Raw genomic sequence first — 20,409 nt, 5'->3', positions numbered from 1 at the left:
CCGTTGGAGTCCTCCTGGCAATCTTCTTGGTCATCATTGGGCCGCCTAGAACCCGGCTGGGCCAAATACCCAGCCTGCAGTTCCACTTTCGGCACAGAATCAGAACCCATCCCGTCCGCTACAATAGCCGCCGCAAGGAAAGAGTCCCGCACAGCTCTCGTGGACTGCACCAACAGCGGCATAGGCGGCGCAGACTGGCTGGAAGTCCGCAGTTTACGCTGTCGTCGGTTCCTTCCCACGGGCCAGCTACCCGAAACAAGAAAATCAGATAGGAAAATAGGACTCCTATTTACCTTAGGAAGTGGCCCGATCCAAGGTTTCAGCCTTGGAGCATCCATCTTCTTCATCGGTATATGAAAATCTCGCTGAACCTTGCACTCCACCGTCATCCCAGCAGGCGATGCTAGAGAAACCGGAGATGGTACCGAAGAACAGGGAGGAGTCTCTTCGTCGATGTCTGAATCGGAATTATGATCTGCAAGAACCCAGAATTTTCCACCGACCCGAGGAGGAACCGAAGCAAACTTGTCCCCACAATCACTCTCGAAGGTATCAGGTTTAATGAGCAAAACTATAATGCCATCCATCTCAAATTCTAACCCAATCCTCAAATCATTAGGAATAAGGTAAGAACCTGCAAGAATATCTCCTCCGCATCTCTAATCGTTGCCCACCCAGAAGAATGATGAACAACTAGCGAACCACACTGATCTACCTTAGATGCATCCTTAGAGATCGAGAAACTCACCTCCCAGATATGATGAACACCTGCAGAACAGTTTTGTAAAAATTCAGTACATACCTTGGTGTCGCGCGACGGCTGCCGGAGCTCCACGAAGGTCTTCCCGTCGTCGGGACTGGAGGAACTGATCTCCCCACCACATACTTGAGCAGAGGACCCCTCGCCCTCCGCAACAGGGTCAGTGGAGACCAGCACAGAGACCTGATCGAAGGCCACCTCATCCTCCAGTACTTGTGCGAAGAACCCCATGGCTCCGCCGCCGTCCTGCTGATCCCCCGGACCACCACTACTCCTAGCGCCCCCGACGAGGGACGCGGTGTGGCAGTGGAAGATGGAGGACGACAGGGGAGAAGAATACTCCACCGCCTGGTCGCGGGCACCGCCTGCAATCTTAACCTGGGATCCGATCTTGCCGAGCCCCCCCCCCCCCCCATCGGCGACCGGGAAATGGCATGTCTTCTCAGATCTGGCACTGTGGTGAAGAGATGCCGCCGCCGCCACAGGGGGCAGGTCCGGCTGGGTGCCGCTGGGGATAGGCGAGCTCCGATCCCTGACCCAGACGCCGCCGTTCAGTTTTCATCATAGTACTATTACAAACAATAAATAGGAATCAGATAATTTCATGTTCCGCATTCAATCAACAGGATTTCTCTTGGCTGTGGTCATGTTTATGTTATTCTTGTTTGCATGCTATGTCTAGCTTCGGTTACTGTAAGATCAACGTGGCCTAAAAACTGAATGTGACAGTGAAAAAAAAATCAGTTTCAGTCGATCAACAACCGTTTGCAGATTGCAGATGCAAGCTTCCATGTCACATTTTTTCCTTAGCTACTATAGTTGTGATGTCGTTGAGGATAAGTACACTACACGCTGATTGCAACCACTAAAGCCTTCGCATTTTATCGAAAATGAATGGTAGCTATGCCAGAAGCAGTGCGAATACCACATGCACATTATCAGCTTGATTGGGCTTGGGCATGAGCGGCGGCATATATGTATGACGCCGTTCCTGGTCATACAAGTAGACGAGGCTTGAACAGAAATGAGAGCAAGTTTCTCTTCGTAGCACAAACGAAAGCGCAGTCTGATGCTCAGATATCGCACATATGGTGACAATAATATGATTGGTAAGGAGAAGCGGCTCATCTTTACAGTCTGCAGGTTTGGGCAGGCCAAGAAATCCAGCTCTTCGTCGAGCAGCACGCTGTCCAAAAACAGAAATCCCAAACTAAAGACCTGTTCAATAATCCACCGCTCCTAGGATCTGCAGAGCAGCTGTTTGCTCGCTCCAGAAAATTGAACTACCGCTCCGTCCGCTCCCGAAGCGGAGCCGTGGAGCGGAGTGACACCGAACGGGGCCTAACTGGCCCTAAGTATTACAAAAGCAGTAGGAATCATACAGTTTGGGGTTTATCATGCATCCGACAGTGTTACAATCATTTTTTGTAATTAAAAGGTAGATCATGTTACAATCATAATTTTTTCTCAGAGGAAAAGAGCACGAGCCCGGGCTCCATTTCATTGAAATGAAACCAAACACAGTTCTTTACATGAACCTTTGCGGGAGCATGCCAACCCCAGCAGACAGCTAAAAGTAGAAGAAACTACACCGAGAAAACAAGCATTGCCCAAAGTTTAACAATGTAGAAAACATGCGGTACATTATTAGAAATAGGAACAATGTAGGCTAACAAGCGAAGCACAGGATCCAGGCACGCAATCTTGAACCAGATGTCATCTTCAATCAGACTGCGAGAGGACTCCTCCACATGCTTCGCTAACCCAGTAATGGCGGCTTCCTATTCAGCGGCATTCTCGGAGGCCGGCAGGCCTGACGGTGACAAAAGCTTCAGCCGATACCCCATCAGCCTGGATCCGTCCACATCAGTGGAGGTGGGCTCCTGGCAAGCATCCACAACGAACTTGTCATCTCCAGCACGCACTTTTCTTCTCAGAACCACCTGCACATACCAAGCCATGAACATCTATTAAAGCAGAGTTCATTTCTATGTTTCCAAACGGCACATAATTAAGGTTGCTACATGAACAAGGTTAATCGCCTGATGCTTTTTGTTACTAACCCACGACTTAGCAATGTATTCAAAGTCTACAACAGAGTTAGTTCCAATGTCAAAGAACTAGATTATTACTTACATACCATAGTAAACAACTACATTCAGTGTTCATCAGTCATCACTGCATGCAGAGATGGCACTTTGCATTATCCATAGTTTCACTTGAGCACTTCACCTGCAAACACGCAAGAATCGACAAAGAGACATGATGAACATGGAAATCGCTACCCAGTAAGTCTAAGGGTTTGGACTCCATCTCACACGTCTGACAGTTGGCAGCTACAATCTTGACGGCAAATAGTAGCAGTAACATTTACTGAAGACAAAATGGAAAAAACAAGATGCCAAATGAATTTAACCACGTACCTTCCTGTATGGGCCTTTCTCAAGAACTTATAATTGTTTTCTTTGGAATGTGCTCAATCTTTTGCCAATTTGGATCAGCAGCCGTCGTACAAGATCGCATGAACTCACGGTTGCAGTACATGAGTGTAAACTCCTCAAGAGACATAGGCAGCGTTGGAAGCGACCGTATATTCATGCAAACTGTGATCTCCAGTTTCTTGAGCGACGTGAGATGATCCATATTACCTGGTAATGCATCCCAGCTGCATTCAACAAGACATAGCGAAAGAAGATAAACGAAAGCTCCAAGGTCACCAGCAGGTCCCAGCTGGCCACAGTTCCTGAAGATAAGTTCTTGGAGGTTCTTTGGGGAGCCGCTATGCATACCCACAATCCAATTCGGTAACCCCGAAGCAAGGTAATTCCTGATTTCTAGTCGTTCAAGATACTTCGATGGGCAAAGACCCTCAACTACCTCTGCTTGAACTTCTGGGCTGCAGCTCCCCCTTTTCCATTGAAGTACAAGTTCTGTGAGTTTTTCCTTGGCTGCAAGATTGACTTCAAGAGCCTCCTCCTTGCTCTCAACATTCTCAAGACCGCAGATGTACAGCGTGCCTTGAAGCTTGTTTAGGTGTTTCAGCTGATGTGGCTCATACCCCTTTTTCTTCCTTATTGTGAAGAACGGTAACATTTGGAGCCATGTCAGCCTGCCCACGTCTGGAAAATCCAGACGTGCCTCACTGATTACACAGCGCAAGTTGACGAGATTCATCATATCTTCACTACTAGAAAACGCCAAATCACGACAACCGCCAAAATCTACCACCTGCATGTGGTACAGCTTCGTAAAAGCAGCCGGTACAGTTAGCCTGGTAAGTGCAGTCACCCAAAAAAGAAAATAACGCAGATGCTTCAACTGACCAATAGAATCCGGGAATGAGAACTTGCGGAGACCAGTTCCAATGAGACATAAATTCAGTACACGCAATTTCCGCAGCCCCATGAACGTAGTGAACATACTCGCAAAGACTTGGTACTCGTTTGATTTAACCTCTATGTAAGCATCGATTATGAGAGTGCGTAAGTTCTGCAGTCCAGATATCTTCTTAGTAAGCAATTCTCTATCATAAGTCGCAACAAAGAGATACCGAACATCTTTAGGAACTTCTCCTGTGCAGCCTTTCTCGATCCTGAAGCAATCTCTTCCAGCAACCTCCTCTGCTAAATCACATAACAGATCATGAATAGTAAAGTAATCCACCTCACGTTCAAATAACTTGTCTTTCCCTCCTAATTGCAGAAATGAGGCCGACAGCAATTCATCAAAATAATTCTTAGCAACATCTTCCATTTCCTCTTCAGCCTTACCAGTCTTTATAAACCCTTCTGCTACCCACAACTTAACTAACTCATCACGTTTCAGACGATGTCGTCTAGGGAAAATACTGCAGTAAGCGAAGCATCGCCTGACTTGCTCATCAAGATATTGGTAGCTCCACCACAGAGCTCCCATTGTGTCATTCAAAAGGTCCCGATCTTTCTGACTCCTCCAAAACTCAATAGTTTGTGTCTCACGGAGCCGTGAACCCACTGTTCTGGCTGCTAGAGGTGATCCCTTCAGCTTTTTGGCAATGTCCTCTCCGATCATTTCAAGTATTCTGCGATCATGTTCACTTACCCTTGTATCTCGAAGTGCATAATGCATGAACATTTCAAGGAACACTTTCTCATCCAAGTCAGATATTGGAATGCATCGCTCTTTTACAGCACCTAGAGTTACTAATGCAGCTTCAGTTCGACTAGTCACCAAGATTTTGCTTCCCGCCTTTCCAACATTAAGTGGAGAAATCAAAATTTGTAGCTCTTCACGATCTCCCGAATTCTTAATGTTATACCAGACATCATCCAGCACCAACAAAATCTGTTTTCCACGCAGTTCATCCTCCAGTTTTTCCTTTAGGACGTTACGACTACTGAAGTTATCGCATGCTTTCCCTGTAGCCCCCTCAAACATCTCTCTGAAAATGGAATCCAAATCAAATTTCTGAGAAACATGAATCCACATGACAATATCAAAATGGCCTTCCATTTTCTCTTGCTTGTACTTTTTCTCATGTTCATAAACATATTGTGCAAGTGTTGATTTCCCAGACCCGGCAATACCATGAATGCCAATTACAGAGTAGCAAGTTCCACTAAGTGATGGAGCATCGGCCGTAGCAAAGCCTAGCTCAGTTGGTTCAGATCTATAAAACCAAGCAATAAGTCCACTACACCAATACAGGACATATGCTCTGAGAATTTTCTGAAAAGCCCGGACCAGGGCCCAAAATGGTCCCGGTGAGGCTCCGCCACTACCATTGACGATATTTGTTTGGAATTGGTCTTTGTTCTCATTAAGCATTGCTATGATCTTGTCACGATCCTGATCCCGACCAATTACTCGCGTCGGAGGACCTGCAGTAGTGACTGCACTGCGTGAATTGGTAGCAATAGCTCGACTCCCATTATCATTACTTACACCTAGCAACTTCAGTTGTTCCAAAACTTTACATGCATCGCTTATAGCACTTTCTATCTTCTCTAGGCTCTCCTTCAACTCCACTTTTGACATACCACTTTTCTGCAAAACCAAATAACAAGCGAGTCGAGGCTATCAAGAACTCCTCCATTTGAAAATAAATAAACACATAAGTTTGCAAGTTATTCTCTCTCTGTGCCCTGTTAATATCTGGTATGGAGGCGGGTGAAAACAAAAGAAAGCCAGTTGTGTTCCCTGGGTACACTATAACGCGCTGGTAGCAAGCTGGCCCCTCACATCTGGTGTTAAGTGGCCGCAATAGTTAGATCCATTATTAAAAGAAAAAGGAAATCTTGTTTCTCTTTTTGAATTTTGACAAAACTATAAATTATATTTTATAAAAATATTCTGGTGCTAATGGGCCGCAACAGTGAGATCCCTTAAAAAGATACTGTTGGTTTTCTTTTTTTGAAAATTTTAACAAAATATATAAATTATTATATGTTTGATAATAACTATAATGAAATATTTTATAAGTTTAGAAGATTTTTTTAATATTTAGTATTTTGATAAAAATCATGGACTTTAAAAGGTACTGCCATTTTTTAAATAATCATTTAGTTCAAAGTTGTTTATATGTTTTAATTTTTTTATGTAATTTAACAAGATTAAAAGAAGAGTGGCCACAAGTGAAAAGGAACCAAGAAGAGGGGCCACAAGGGAGAAGGAGATGCCTACCAGGAGGTCTTGACAAAATATTGCCAATGTGGCGTCAGTCAACGGGCCACGCAGTTTGGTCAGACTTACACATATATAGAACAGATATGTGTGTTTTCAAACTTTTAGGGCCTGGCACACCTCGAATACTTTTAGGACTGCCGGTGTATTTTACTCTGTTTAACGTTTTTAATGAATTTCAAATAATGTTAATTTAATTTTAAAATTGTTCACACATTTCTTTGAAAGTTCACATATTATTTTTACATGCACATATTTTTATAAAAGTCCATATAATTAAAAAATGCGTTCATGTATTTTTTTTGAAACATGTACTTAAAAAGGTGTTCACATATTTGTTTTCTAAATGTTCATGTAAAAAGTTTTTTTGTATTTATAAAGTTTTCTATAATTTTAAAACGTTCTTGAAGTTAACAAGCTTTTCTTGCATATTTAAAATTGTTCTTGTATTTTAGAAATTAATTATATATTTTATAAATGTTTGTGTAATTTTTAAAAATGGTTCAAAAGCTCTTTTTTAAAATTTGAAAAATTTCTAAACATTAAGCAGTTTGTAAAATGATCATGTATTTATCAAAAAAAAATATAGTTTTTGAATAGTATTTCATTATTATATTTAGAAAAATATTTGTATACACTCCCTCCATTCTAAAATATAAGGTGCATTTGTTTTTCGAAAGACAAACATGTGCATGTTTGATCAAGATTTTAGAAAAAATATATTAATATCTACAATACAAGATTTATATCATTAGATCTATCATGAAAACATTTCATATTTAATTTATTGTGTATTGTAAATGTTGATATTTTATTCTATGATCTTGGCCAAACATACACTAGTTTGACTTGCACAAAAATCAATGCACCTTATATTCTAGAATATTGGGAGTATTTGCCAAGGAGCAGGCCTCACTGGGAGAAATCATCAATTGGCTCCCGGGTGACCCAGGATTCGGCCACTAAGAGCATCTCCAACAGGCGTTCAAAAACTGCTCCACGCGTTAAAAGATTCGTTTTTTGGACGCCAGACAGCTTCAACAGACGCTGTAAAAGAGTGCGCGCGCTAAAAACTTTTGGGCAATCGCTGAAAAACGCTATCGCCCGCAGCATATTTTCGACGCCAGATTGCGCGTGCTTCATAGTTTACACTACACGTTTTTTTGGGCGCGCGTTTTTGGGCAATTGCTAAAGCAATGTTGCTCCCGACGCGCTAAAGTTGCTAGAATGACTCGCTAAAACTATTTTAGAGCGCGGAATTTTTGTGCGTTTGTTGGAGATGCTCTAAGGAGATGCATGAGATACGGCGGAAGGGCCCCATGATCTCTTCCTGGCCACCGGACGAATTATAACGAGACCAACGAGATCTTGATGAATGCGGTAAAACCCGTTCAACAAGTATGAGTGCACGGAAATACCTTATGATTTTGGGGGTTGGACATGACAGACCGAACATTCTTCTTCAGCGAATCCACCTTACTGCCATCTTGAGACTTGCCATCATGGATCTGCTTCTTGAGACGCTGATACTCGAGAGCATCCAAGATGTCTTCGGCTTCGTAGAGAGCAGATTTAAGCTTGTCTAACAGTGGCTCCAAGCGAACCCTGTAAGTACTCTCGTCGACTACCTCCATCACACGCTGCAGCTGTAAAATTTGTATGTCGAGTATCTTTAGCTTCTCCGTTGCATCAAAGTCAAGGAGGGCGAAACCTTTGTTGAGGACCCTTGAAATAATGGGCGAGGCGAGCCAGCCTACTGCGGATACGCCCCATCCCACAGCAGCACCAATGGTAACTGCAGCCGCCATTGCAAGCTTTGGGGTGAAGGCTAGCTAGGCTGCAATATCTATACGTAAATAAATCCTGGTAGTGCACCCAGTAACCTGGTCACAACCAAGACACACAGATAAGTAGCAGCTGAGAGAGATGATTCAACCAATACTTTGTTTCCCACTGATTAGCTTTATATAAGAAGGCTAAACTGACCTGAACATGGGAGCGCGTTCTCGCTGAGGGCGAGCCCGGACCTGGTGATTCTTCTCCGCCTCCCGCACAAAGAACTGATCCGGCGTCGCCGAGAGGCTGGACCTGGTGTCCACCTCCGAACGAAGATGAAGAAAGCAGAACGGAAAATTGCAGAAGAGCAGTAGCGATGATGTGCGGTGGAAGCTACTAGCAAAGTGCAAAATGAATGCTGGGGCAAGTGAGAGGACGGGTGTGTGTGGTTGAGGGATGCTTTCAGTACAGCAACGGTGGGCTAATAAGTCTTGGTCCAACTTCAGAATGGACGTCTCTTGCGTGGCCACTGTACCTAGTGTGACAGCGCGCATAATAGTGACAGCACTGCACGGCACATTTGACTTTGAAGGCAGTAGGAAGTTTCCAGACAGGTTCTCAGTTTCTCACAGCACAGGTCCAGTTTCATCATTTTGTTTAGCATGCATGACCAGTTTCACTTTCATCGCCTCATCATTGGTCTGAGAAAGAAGGGCGCATCTCCAAGGCTAAACCTCAAGCGAACACTACTGGAACCAGCATGTTTGCGTAGTGCCAATCGGCAATGCGCAGAATCATCTCGGCGAAGTGTTAAGTTGAATAAGCCTCGGCCAAATTTCAGAACGGGCGATTCAGGCCAGCTCTTCCGGAACCAAATTTGAAGTTTTCATCACAGATAAAACGCGTAAACAAGTAGATTGGCTTTGCTTTATCTTATAACCAACTTGCATAATAGTACTAGTATATACTACTAGGATTGTAGAACTACACATGGATGGCAGCACAGTTGACCTTGAAGGCAGTAAGAAATTTCATCATCTTCTTCTTATCATTGGTGTGAGAAATAATGCTAGCCACTACGCGACGACACGGTCTGTATACCTGTCTATTAATCTATATGATCCACATACTACATATACTCTACCCAAATCCAATGAATGAAAACGCCATAGCAAAATTACTCGCTCCTAAATTAATCAGTACAAGAACAAGGCAGTGTAAAATTTCTGAGAGAAAAGGGGCCGATCTACTAAATGCATCTATCTTCTGATGGAATTCGATGGTTTCTCAAAAATGTGGTAATCAACACTTAAAATCCAGGAGTAAAGCTAGCACACGGGAATGGAAAAGGGATCGTTCCAGTCCGAGAACTCGCTGGTTTGCGCTGACCTGACGGAGACCTGTGTCGGTGCCGGCGCCGTAGGCGGCTCGAGTTTCTGACGGCGAGTCGCCTCCGGCCGCCGGATCGAAGCTCCGCCAAGCAGCCTAGAACACGTCGGCGGCCTTCCATCGCCGCCGCCGACTATGCCGGAGGAGACGGGAGCTTGTGGTTCGGGCGGCCCGCTCGCACCCTCTTACGATACTTGGGCCGGCCCGATTGGAATATGAAGCGATTTTTTCCTCCCTTTTTTTCTTAATTTATTTTACTCCCTTGAGTTCCAATTACTTGTTTTAAATTTGTCTAGATATGGATATATGAACCCAAAGAAGTATTTTTTTCTTATTTTATTTTATCATTCGTCATGTTTTTTTTTCTATCTGCACTGAAATTTACCAATGTTTGACCACTAGGATTTGCTTCATTCACACTAGCGAGTGAATGTTTGTATCTACTCGTGTAAGAAAACTTCAACTACTTCATCTGGTCCTTTTTACTCCGCATATAAAATTTATCTGAAATTTTATTGTTAAATTCAGCATTCACAAAATGAAATCAATATCATTAGGTGTGTTCTGAATTTAATTTTCATATTGTATAACTTTAGTATTGTAGGTATTGATATTTCTTTCATATAAATATGGTCAAATTTTAGAAAGTTTGTCTTTATAAAAAACTTATATGAAAAATAAAGAAGACTGGATGGATTATTAAACTATGCAACGGGGAATTTTGTGTGTGTGTGTGTGACTGTGGATTTTATTTTGGGTAATAGAATTTGCTAGTTTGGGTTGTACCCAAGTTTTACTTTCTTGCTCTATAAGAATGTTTAGCTTTCCTCACACCCGAATAATGAGGGGTACCTTTTGTCTAAGAAGAAATACGGAAAAGGATTGTCTAATCTCGACATTTCTCCATCCTAGTTAGGCCTCCTGATCTCCCATTGAGCATTCGTTATCTTCTTATGACCCCCTCCTTCGGAGGTGGTTTTCTTTCCAGGTGATATGCTCTGCTACTCTTCTCTAGTGGGAAACTCATCCTTGTGCAATGCGGTTCTCAATAAACTCTCTGCTTATTGCATCAACTCTCATTATTATCCTATGACATTATTGAGGTGGTGGAATGTGTGTAGGGCTTTTTGTTAGACCAGTAAGGACATTTGCTCTCACGCACTTTGTCTAAAAGTTTGAAACATGTTTCGTCTTAATGTGCAGGAAGGCGACTCTAGTAAGCGATATCTTCATGTTCAAAACGGGTACTTCCTCTTGAATTATGTGCACAAGATCCATCAGAAAGGGACATGCCTGTGCAAGTCATGATACTTCTGTAGTCTTGAAGACGGCCAAGAGGTGGATCCCATTGAGGTTGTTCCTGGACTAGGTTGTGGCAGAATGCTTCCCAACCTGTTGATTCTTTAGTGGCTCACTTGTTCGGAATGGCGGTCGATGGGAGCACTTCGTTTCATTGCGACTGGTGACTTTCATGGAGTGCGCTATGTTTATCCTAGGTGGCTCTATATTCCCAACGAATCCACCAAATGCTACCATGGGTACAATCCTCAATGGAGGCCGAAGCCTATCTCATCGTTGTTTTAAAAAAGAGATAAGGCATGAACCACCCACTCCAACATATTAGAACCTAGCTAGTATTGTTGAAAAGCATTGAGGATGGAGAAACATGCATCCTTGTAGGGCAGGTCGCTAGCCCTAAACTCAACGATGTACTCCCTCGGATAAAATTAGGATGAATACTAATCAAAACAGTGGCACAGATGACCCTCTATTTTGATCACCAACACCCCCCCCCCCCCCCCCAAAGAGACCGATGCACGGTTGACAAACCATGAGATGAAGAGGCACTATCCACTCGATGAAATCACCACATAATCTCTAAGATTGACCTTGTTATACTTAAGACTCAAATAAGAAAGGGAATAAAGTTGTGGAACTTTCATTTGGTGAAATGTTCGTCATCACCACATAGAAATGGAAAAACTGCATTTTAGTATTGATGTAAGGTTCCACGCATATTTCGGTGGAGCCAGAAAGACAATACAGGCAAGGGGAACTGACAGATGCACTGGCAAAAAGCTATCCACGAGCACCTGAGGGCCTTTTTGATTCGCATAAGTTTTAAAACACAGGAATAAGAAAAACACATAAAGAGGGTGGCATATCCTATAGTACTCTACATGAATTGAGATAATGGTTGATAGCGCATAAAAAACAAAGGAATTCTACAGCAAAAATTTAGCGGATGAAAATTTTCCTCCAAAGTGTAGTACAAATTGATACCGTGGGAAAATTCCAAGGATTTAAATCCTACGAATCAAAAGGCCATTACAAAAAAAAAATCATAAGGGTCCCAATCCTGTAAACATTGAACGAGATTCAGTTGAATCAAAGGAACCCACAACTTTTAATCGCATTATATTTGTCATTAGTAGAATTTGATGTTAGAAAATATTGTTCGAGACATTCAAGTACCCTACACACATCTCTAATTATCCACACGAGTTCAACAATTTTTAGGCCTGGTAGTCTGAGCGCAGCTTGTTTTCTCAAAACTAAGTCTAAGTTCAACTAAAAAAGAACTAGTGTGGATTAACTGAAAAAACAGTCTGAGCCTTGCCTTTTTTATGCAAATTTCTATTTGCCACGCGTTGCGGCAAATTGTAGCTGCATCTTACAGGGCAGACCGACTAATGAAACGACTGGGCTGGCCCAGTTAACCAGTTCATTCATTCTGGTTTTGGTTCCTTTTTTTTTCTCCTGATCATAGTCTCAGCTATTATTTTTTTCCTGTTTCTTTTTTCCTTGTTTTTTCCATTTTCATTTCCTTTTTGTTTACATATCTATTTTAATTTTGTCAAAAATAGTTTTGAACATTCAAATATTGTTCGAAATTCAGAAATTTCTTCTGGTTTTCAAATTACATCCATCATTTAAAAAAATGTTTGCTAACTTGGAAAAATGTTTGTAATTTAAAAAAACATCAGGTTTCTAATAAGTAAGTAAAACTGTTTGTGATTTCGAGAAAATGTTCAGAATGTTTAGAATGTTCTCATTTCCACATGTTGTTATCAATTTTTAAAATTTTCTAAAAATTGTTCACGGATTCAAAAACTCTTTGCGTTTCCAATTTTTTATAAATGTTTTCTAATTTAATAAATGTTTGCTAATTAGGAAAAGTGTTTGTAGTGTGAAAATATCTTTGGGTTTCTAATAAATATTAAAAATGTACGAAATTTCATAAAAATGGTCATCTTTTTGAAAAAAATTCAAAATATTTTTTTAAGGTTCTCATTTTCACATGTTGTTCTGAATTTCTTTTAAATGTTTCAATACTTTTTCATGGATATAAAAACAATTTGCATTTCCAAATTTTTGTTTGGAGTTTTGAAAAATCCCTGTTATCAAATTGTTTTTCACATATTAAAAAGAATGTTCGTGAGTTTTATAAAATATTTTGTTTATCAAAATTAGTTCACGCGTTCAAACATGGGAAAGTATTTTCTTCATCCGGCTGATCCGAAGATGGGCATCTGCTGCCTCGGACATGCGATGCTTGTTCATGTGGACCCATTGCACCGCTACATCTTTCTTTCCTTATCTCCTTCCCCAACTCATGCAGCACCATGGTCACCACCATATCTAGCTCCTGCAACGCCGCAACCCCTCCACCCCCGATGACAGGCGGCCGACCCTTCCCTCCCCCCTCCTCCCCTCCTCCCCCCCTGCCCCCAACCCCAGTGGACGTCGCTTTTTTTCCCCAACTCATGCAGCGCCATGGCCACCACCACATCAAGCTCCTACAACGCTGCAGCCCCTCCGCCCTCGATGTCGGCCGGCCGACCGGCCCTCTCCTCCACCACCCCCACCCCCCGCATGCGCGAGCCGAAGCTGAACGAAGACGGTGGAGGCCGGAAGGTGACGATGCATTGACAAGTTTCCGCAACATGGCCTCAGTTTCAAAAAAATGGAATAAATATCCGGTTGCAAAAGTTTTATGTAACCTATGCTATGTTGCAAAAGTTTTCTCTAACATGGCCTTGACCTTCGTTGCAAAAATTTCTTTCGAAACAGTACCTATGTTGCAGAAAGACGAAGAAAAAAAATCTGTAACAAAGAGATTGTTTCTGGAACTCGACCATTGTTTCAGAAATTAATGGGTCCAAAGTTAATTTTTTGCAACAAGTCGATTATTTCTGCAACTCGACCGTTGTTTTAGAAATTATTGGGTGCGGGGAGGCGACGGGGCCATATAGATCGGACGGTTGCACGCGTACATCGAACGGCCGTCGAGGTGACAGATGTATATTAAACATCCGCTGGTACACGCATAGCAGCCCAAAAAACATTGTTGGTGATTTTTATATTTTCTAACCAAATTTAAAAAGTATTCGCAATCACTTTTTCCAAATAATGTCCAACTTTGGAATTTAAAGAAATGTTCGGATAGGACATTACCTTTATCTTCGTGCACCATATGAAACCAACAAAACACATTTTTTCCCGTTAACAAACCACACGTCCTTAGGAATAGGAGGTTGCTTGTTCGATCCCTCCCTTGAGCACGTACTCCCTCCGTCCGGAAATACTTGTCCTATAAATAAATAAAATGAATGTATCTATAACTAAAATATGTCTAGATACATGTATTTTTAAGACAGGTATTTTCGGACGGAGGGAGTATTTTGGAATTTTCACTGTGTTGCACTAATGGGACGACCCAGTTTGGTGTCGTCTGTGTGTCCGCTCGCGACAGAAAGGAGTTCCCTGGAGAATCCTATCTACCGCTCAGTGTGTCCAATTGTCAACGCTTCGTATTTATTTTGGTATTTTCACCGTGTTGCACTAATGGGCTGACCCTATTTGGCGTCGTCTGTGTGTCCACTCACGACACAAAGGATTTTCTGGAAAAAAAATCCTATATGCCGTTCAGTGCGTCCAATTGTCAACGCTTCACACAGGGTGACGTGAGTGATGGACGCAATGGGCCCTTGAGCACATATTTTGGGATTTTCACTGTGTTGCACTAATGGGCCGACCTAGTTTGGCGAGGTATGTGCGTCCGCTCGTGACACAAAGGAGTTTCCTGGAAAATCCTATATGCCGCTTAGTGCGTCCAATTGTCGATGCTTTGCACTTATTTTGGTATTTTCACTGTGTTGCACTAATGGGCTGACCCAGTTTGACGTAGTATGTGCGTCCACTCGCGACACAAAGGAATTTCCTGAAAATTCCTATATGCCGTTCAGTGCGTCCAATTGTCGACGTTTCGCACAGGATGGCGTGAGCGATGGATGCAGTGGGCCGGCCTGTTTAGCGTTTTTCACAGATAAGGTTTTGGGAACCTTCTAGACTTTTCCAGCTGATTATTTCGGTGTTCGAAAACTTCTAAAAGTTTCCCTGAATCTTTTTTCTTTTTTTTTGTTTTATTTTTTCAATATTCTTTTGGTTTCTTTTTTTCTGTCAATGTTTCAAAAACGTTCTGGGATTTAAAAAATATCGGAATTTTGAAAAAATGTTCTGGGTTTTAAAAAATGTCCTTCAAATTCACAAAATGTTCTTGATTTTTAGGAAAATTCTTGTCACTTAAAAAAAATAGTTTTCAAAAAATGTTCTTCAAATTTGGAAATTGTTTCTTCTTTTTTCAAACAAATATTCTGTATTTTCAAAATGTGTTTGGGACTGTCCGAAATTGTTCTTCAAACAATAAAAATGTTTTTTATTTTCAGAAAAATGTTATGAATTTTCTAAAAATGTTATGGATATTCATAAAATGTTCTAGATTTTTTTAATTTATTTTCATAAAATGTTGTTCTTTTTCGAAATTTTTTCTCAAAATTAAAAAACCGTTCGAATTTTCAAAAAAAGTTCACATTCATAACTTTGTTCAGGATTTTTCAGAATTGTTCTCATTTCAAAAATTGGTTCTCAAGATCCAAAAGATGTTCGTGCTTTAAAAAAATTGTTCACTCTTCCAAGTTTGTTTGGGGTTTTCAAAATTGTTCTCCATTTCAAAATTTTGTTCATAATATGAAAAAATATTCACGCCTCAAAAATTTGTTCCCCTTCCCAAATTTTTTCAAGATTTTTTAAAATTATTCATCATTTTAAATTTGTTCTCGAGATTTGAATAATGTCGTGCTTTAAAAAAATTGTTCACGCTTCCAAATTTGTTTGGGGTTTTCAAAATTTTGTTCTTAAGAATCAAAAAATATTTGTGCTTTCAAAATTTTTTCCGGTACGAAATTTGTTCAACATTTTTTAAAATTATTATTTGTTTTATTTTTTTTAAATATTCAATAAATGTTCGTGCTTTCAAAAATTGTTTGCATCTTTAAATTTATTTTTCAAAATGTTCATGCTTTCAAAAAAATGGTTGATAAATTCAACGTTTGTTCATTTTGATTTTGAAATAAGAAAAATGAAATAATTAAAAAAGGGGAAAAAGGAAATTATCTGTTTTTTTAGACAAAAACAAAAGCTGGGCCGGCCGAGTCAGGGTGAACCCCCTGTGCGTGCCCCCGACTCCCTGCTGCATAGAGCGAAGGGTAGGAGCTGCCGAGATTCCTTTTTTATTGGAAGAAAAGTAGTCTCAACTGAGATACCGGGCGTGAAAACTCACCACATATTTACCTAGCAAGGCCCATCCGCAAGTATTTTTCCAATTCTATTCAACATCTTTAGTGAGCGTACCACTCAGAAAAGCAATCTCGCGACTCGGACTATTCTTCAGAGACCCACATGTTAGGAGCTGGACACGTGGCTCTTTCTTATTGGCCCTATTTGCAGAGTGTCACTCTCGGCAAAGTTACGTCACGTGGCAACCATCGTCCCCTTCGGTCGTCCGTTGGCTACTTTATTTTGCCGAGAGGCACTGTTTGACTCTCGGCAAACTGTTTGCCGAGTATCCGTATCCTGGCTCTCGATAAATTCCTGTTTGCCTGAAAGGTGTATACCGGATGCCCTTTGCCGAGTGCACCACTCGGCAAAGTCTTTACCGACAGTTATTGGCCCTTTGCCGAGTGTCCGTGACACTCGGCGTATATCCCGATTCCAGTAGTAAATGTAAGATGTTTTTTCACACTATACTTTTGTCAAAATACGTCTTACATTATGGAACGGAGGGAGTAGCTGGTTTGTATTTTCGAGTCTGATTGTTTTTCTTAAATTTTTAGTTAGGAATAGTCTGACTATTGGTAAAACGGAAACAACGGAACTGATAACCAACGCAAGAACAATATATGCAGCACCAACCTGCCGCTGGAGGGACTCTGGGATCTATTTTCCTTGCTGTTGCAGGGTATACCCTCGGGCCTTGGGGCTCTAAGTTCGGATGACCAGTAGAAGTACTGAGAATTGTTCCTCGTGAAATCTTGAATACCCACAAACTGCTGGGTGGAATATTCTCTGTTGTCCGACCTTTTGCCCCTTTTTTCTTCAGATTTGGCGGAGCTGTAATCATACCCGTGATAGATCCCGTGGAGCTCGAGCTAGGAAGAAACTTTGCATTCTCCCACCTGTGATCGTTTTGCTTGCTTACAAGACACACACAAGACAACATATGTAAATTTATCCTCTATGCAATCCAACCATGAAAATTTACTTGTGCTGTCCAAGTCGGCACCGATTATAGCACATATCAATCAGACAACTAACCTTCTCAAACTACTTCCAATGCTTACAGGAGGCAATCACATAAGCGGATAAGCCAGAGGGGTGAACTGAAGATAAGAGCCTTGACATTTGAGGCATGTAAACCTCACATTTACCAGTTGATGTACACCGCTGCTCGGTACACTAGTGAGGTATAGGACCGTAGGAGATGTGCTACTGCTGCGGTGATGGTTGCGACGTCGAGAAGGATTGCGGAAAATCATATTCCTCGAGTCTCTCGATCTTAAAGTTAAGCACGAGGCTGATGATCACGTACATCATGCACGGATCAGATAGATGTTGAGGACTTGAGGCCGCTGTGATTTCGCTGCACGCTCCCTCAAAAATCTGCACAAAGTGTGGTTGCTCTAGCCTCTAGGTAGGGGCGCGTGGGCACAAGGTCGATCGGAAGCGATCTCGCTCCACAGTTCAAGGCCATGTTCTTTGGTCGGCGCTGCTCGAAAATCATCGGCCTTGACGTACATCTCCTGGTCCGGCGGCTTCCCTCGTCAATCCTGAGACAATATTCCTCGGAAGTGATTCTGCTCCACAGCCCGTGGCCCTGGAACATTGCCGATTGGATTGGCGCCTCTTGGTAATCATCGGCCTTATGTACGAATTGTTGATCAAGCATCACCGTGAAATCTCGTACCGTCTATACGCACGAATTAGTCTACTGGATGATTACCATCAGGCCAGTGGCCTCTCTTTCACCATCTTCTGGATGTATTCCAACGAGACAACAGATCGATTGATAGATGTGTATGTATAAATTTGGTTAATAAAACAGAACACAGCATCCGGGACTGTTAAGAGCTCTCAGGCCTAACCAGAGTACGTAGCAAGCACGGACATCGAAATAAGCAACAGGGAGGCCACAAGGGGCACCAAATATCTACGTAGTTTTAAAGGTTGATATTACATATCCATTGATCAACTTGTAGCTTCTGTAAGTATCTTCATGGGATTTGGCCCCCACCGATTAAGAAAGACCAGCGAGCGTTGTTGGCCTGCATTTGCTGCTGCATCTGAGCCATGACATCGTCGAAGGTGGTGTCGGGGTCGTTGTCCTGCGAGTCGTAGCCGTCCGAGTCCGACCCGTACAACGGCCTCAAGGCCTCCATCCGCGCCACGAACGCCGCCCCCTCCTCGTCCCGCTCCAACTCCGGCTTCCTCTTGGAGCCGCAGCCCGCCTGCTTCTCCGCCTCCGCCTTGGCCTTGAGGAACGCCTCCTCCTTCTCCAGCTCCGCGATGAACTTGATCAGCTCCTCCTCCGTCGTGATGGTCTCCACCTCCGCCCCCGCCTTGGCCTTGATCGTCGCCTCCTCCGGATCCGCTCCGCCTCCCTCCCCTCTTCTGCTGGTTGGTTTAGGGTTTGGTGGATTTCTCTGTGTCTCTCGTGGGATCTTCTCTTCTCAACGAAAAGCGGCGCGCGGCGCGCGTATATATTATATTACGAGGGGAACCGTCGGCTCCGAGTCGGTCTTCGTATCAGGAGCCCTGACCGGCCTCTTCCATCATATTCGTTCGTTGGGCTGGGCTGGGCTGGGCTGGGTTGGGTTCGTGAAAAAAATTCTAACACGCCTGTTGGAGTTGTTCTACATGACCACTGCCTCCACATCTCACAATATCCATCGACTATTTTGCCGCCGGTGCCCTCTGTGCCTGGTATATTAGGGCGATATTAGGGCTCTAATCATGCTCTTTCAGACAAGTCTCTGATCAGTTACAGTTGGGAGAACTCACGCGGCTCCCATTCTTCCAAGCGGTGGCAAGTCCGCTGGTGCGAAACAAAAATGCTACAAGTCGACCAGCTTACATTTCTCTCCCCGCTCCTACTATTTTATAGTCCTCACGTACGCTTCCTCTCCTCCTTCACAAATACAGTACGTACTACCAAAACACCAACCAAACACAACGATGGGCTCTCGCCGTCGTCCTCCTACCACCCTAGTCTTGCTGCTATGCCTGTACTATGCGCCGCGCTGGGCATTCTCCCTCTCCTTCAACCTCGACTTCTCCGACCCCAGCGCCGGTGAATCCATCTTCCATGCAAATGTATTTCGGCTTCGGGCTTTGGGTTTCGTGTTTTATGCCAACTGTGAGAGGGCGGTAGATGCAAATATTTAAGGAGGCATGTTTTATGATAAATGGATTGATCATAGCACCATGTGATGGGCGGTATCACTCGCATCCTCCATCTCCAGGACGCTGACACCGCCATTCCATGCGGCAACCCTCCTCTGCCCCGCCACACGGGGCCACCGTCATTCCCTGTTGTTAGAAGGGAGAGAGAGATTGGTGAAATAGTTTTTATATTGCTTGAGCCTCGTAGGCATATATATGGTAGGATGTATTATCCCTATATATATATTCTTCACCCCCTCTATTTTATTCGTCACCCTGGGTGAGAAATATTTATTCTTCACCCCTTCTATTTTCATATCAATGCAGCGTAATTTTATGTTTCATAAATTTTGTCTTATTTCATATGTAAAAACAGATCATAAAAAATATATAGTCACAGTAAAAAATACTATATATCATGTAAAATTACAAACACAAAACACATAGTGTAAAATATACATAAAATGTGATTTTTCTGGTCTTACGACCTATATTTTTGTTTCTTAATATCAAACTTTATGTAATGAATCAATATAAATGTAAATATTTGCATTTCAAATGTAATTTATATATGAAGCGACTGTAAGATTACCTCGGATGAAGAATAACTTATTGTGCACCTGAATGATGAGTAGACTTTCTATTATAATTTATTCATGTAACTCCCTTTGAAAATCTTATATATAGTATATGAACATAAATACAATGATAAATTAGTATATACACTCCCGTATGGTAATATATGGAACATGTGGGGTAACTATCCCTGGGTAGTAGGATGTATTTTTCATATCTCTCTCTCTAACAATAAAGCACTTAGTGCTTCTGTCGTACGTCACTACAATTACCCCCAATGTTGTCCTAAATTACCTACTATGCCACCCATAAATGAAGAAAAAGATTCGAATTTTTCCCAGTCAAAGTCATCGCCGTTGCGGTACTTATACGACGAGGTCCCGAACAAAAACCTGGCGTGCTTGGCGTAGTGGTTGGAGCGCCGGTACTCCACCTAGGTGATCCAGGTTTGATACCTGGAACCTACA

The 20,409-nt window shown here is 42.4% G+C and overlaps 1 protein-coding gene across 1 annotated transcript; it reads right to left on the bottom strand.

Moving 5' to 3' along the window:
* Positions 1-2,188: 2,188 nt before the first annotated feature.
* LOC123412156 (putative disease resistance protein RGA3) lies at positions 2,189-8,805 on the bottom strand. Its single transcript, XM_045105101.1, has 5 exons — positions 8,408-8,805; positions 7,840-8,304; positions 3,184-5,785; positions 2,901-2,992; positions 2,189-2,703 (listed from the first exon to the last, which is right to left on the bottom strand). The coding sequence occupies exons 2-3, from the start codon at positions 8,227-8,229 to the stop codon at positions 3,203-3,205; spliced, it is 2,973 nt and encodes a 990-aa protein (XP_044961036.1). The 5' UTR covers positions 8,230-8,304; positions 8,408-8,805; the 3' UTR covers positions 2,189-2,703; positions 2,901-2,992; positions 3,184-3,202.
* Between the last annotated feature and the right edge of the window lie 11,604 nt (positions 8,806-20,409).

This window comes from Hordeum vulgare, chromosome 7H (genome assembly GCF_904849725.1).
Source record: "Hordeum vulgare subsp. vulgare chromosome 7H, MorexV3_pseudomolecules_assembly, whole genome shotgun sequence".
Lineage (NCBI taxonomy): Eukaryota > Viridiplantae > Streptophyta > Magnoliopsida > Poales > Poaceae > Hordeum > Hordeum vulgare.
The sequence above is the reverse complement of the archived record's forward strand: the minus strand, read 5'-3'. Positions and strand labels throughout refer to the sequence as shown.

What these genes read in the sequence shown, in the direction of transcription:
- LOC123412156 (XM_045105101.1), bottom strand. Translation starts at nt 8,229, where the DNA reads ATGGCGGCTGCAGTTACCATTGGTGCTGCTGTGGGATGGGGCGTATCC. An exon ending in CCAACCCCCAAAATCATAAG is followed by an intron (nt 5,786 to 7,839) that starts GTATTTCCGTGC and finishes TTGGTTTTGCAG; the next exon opens with AAAAGTGGTATGTCAAAAGT.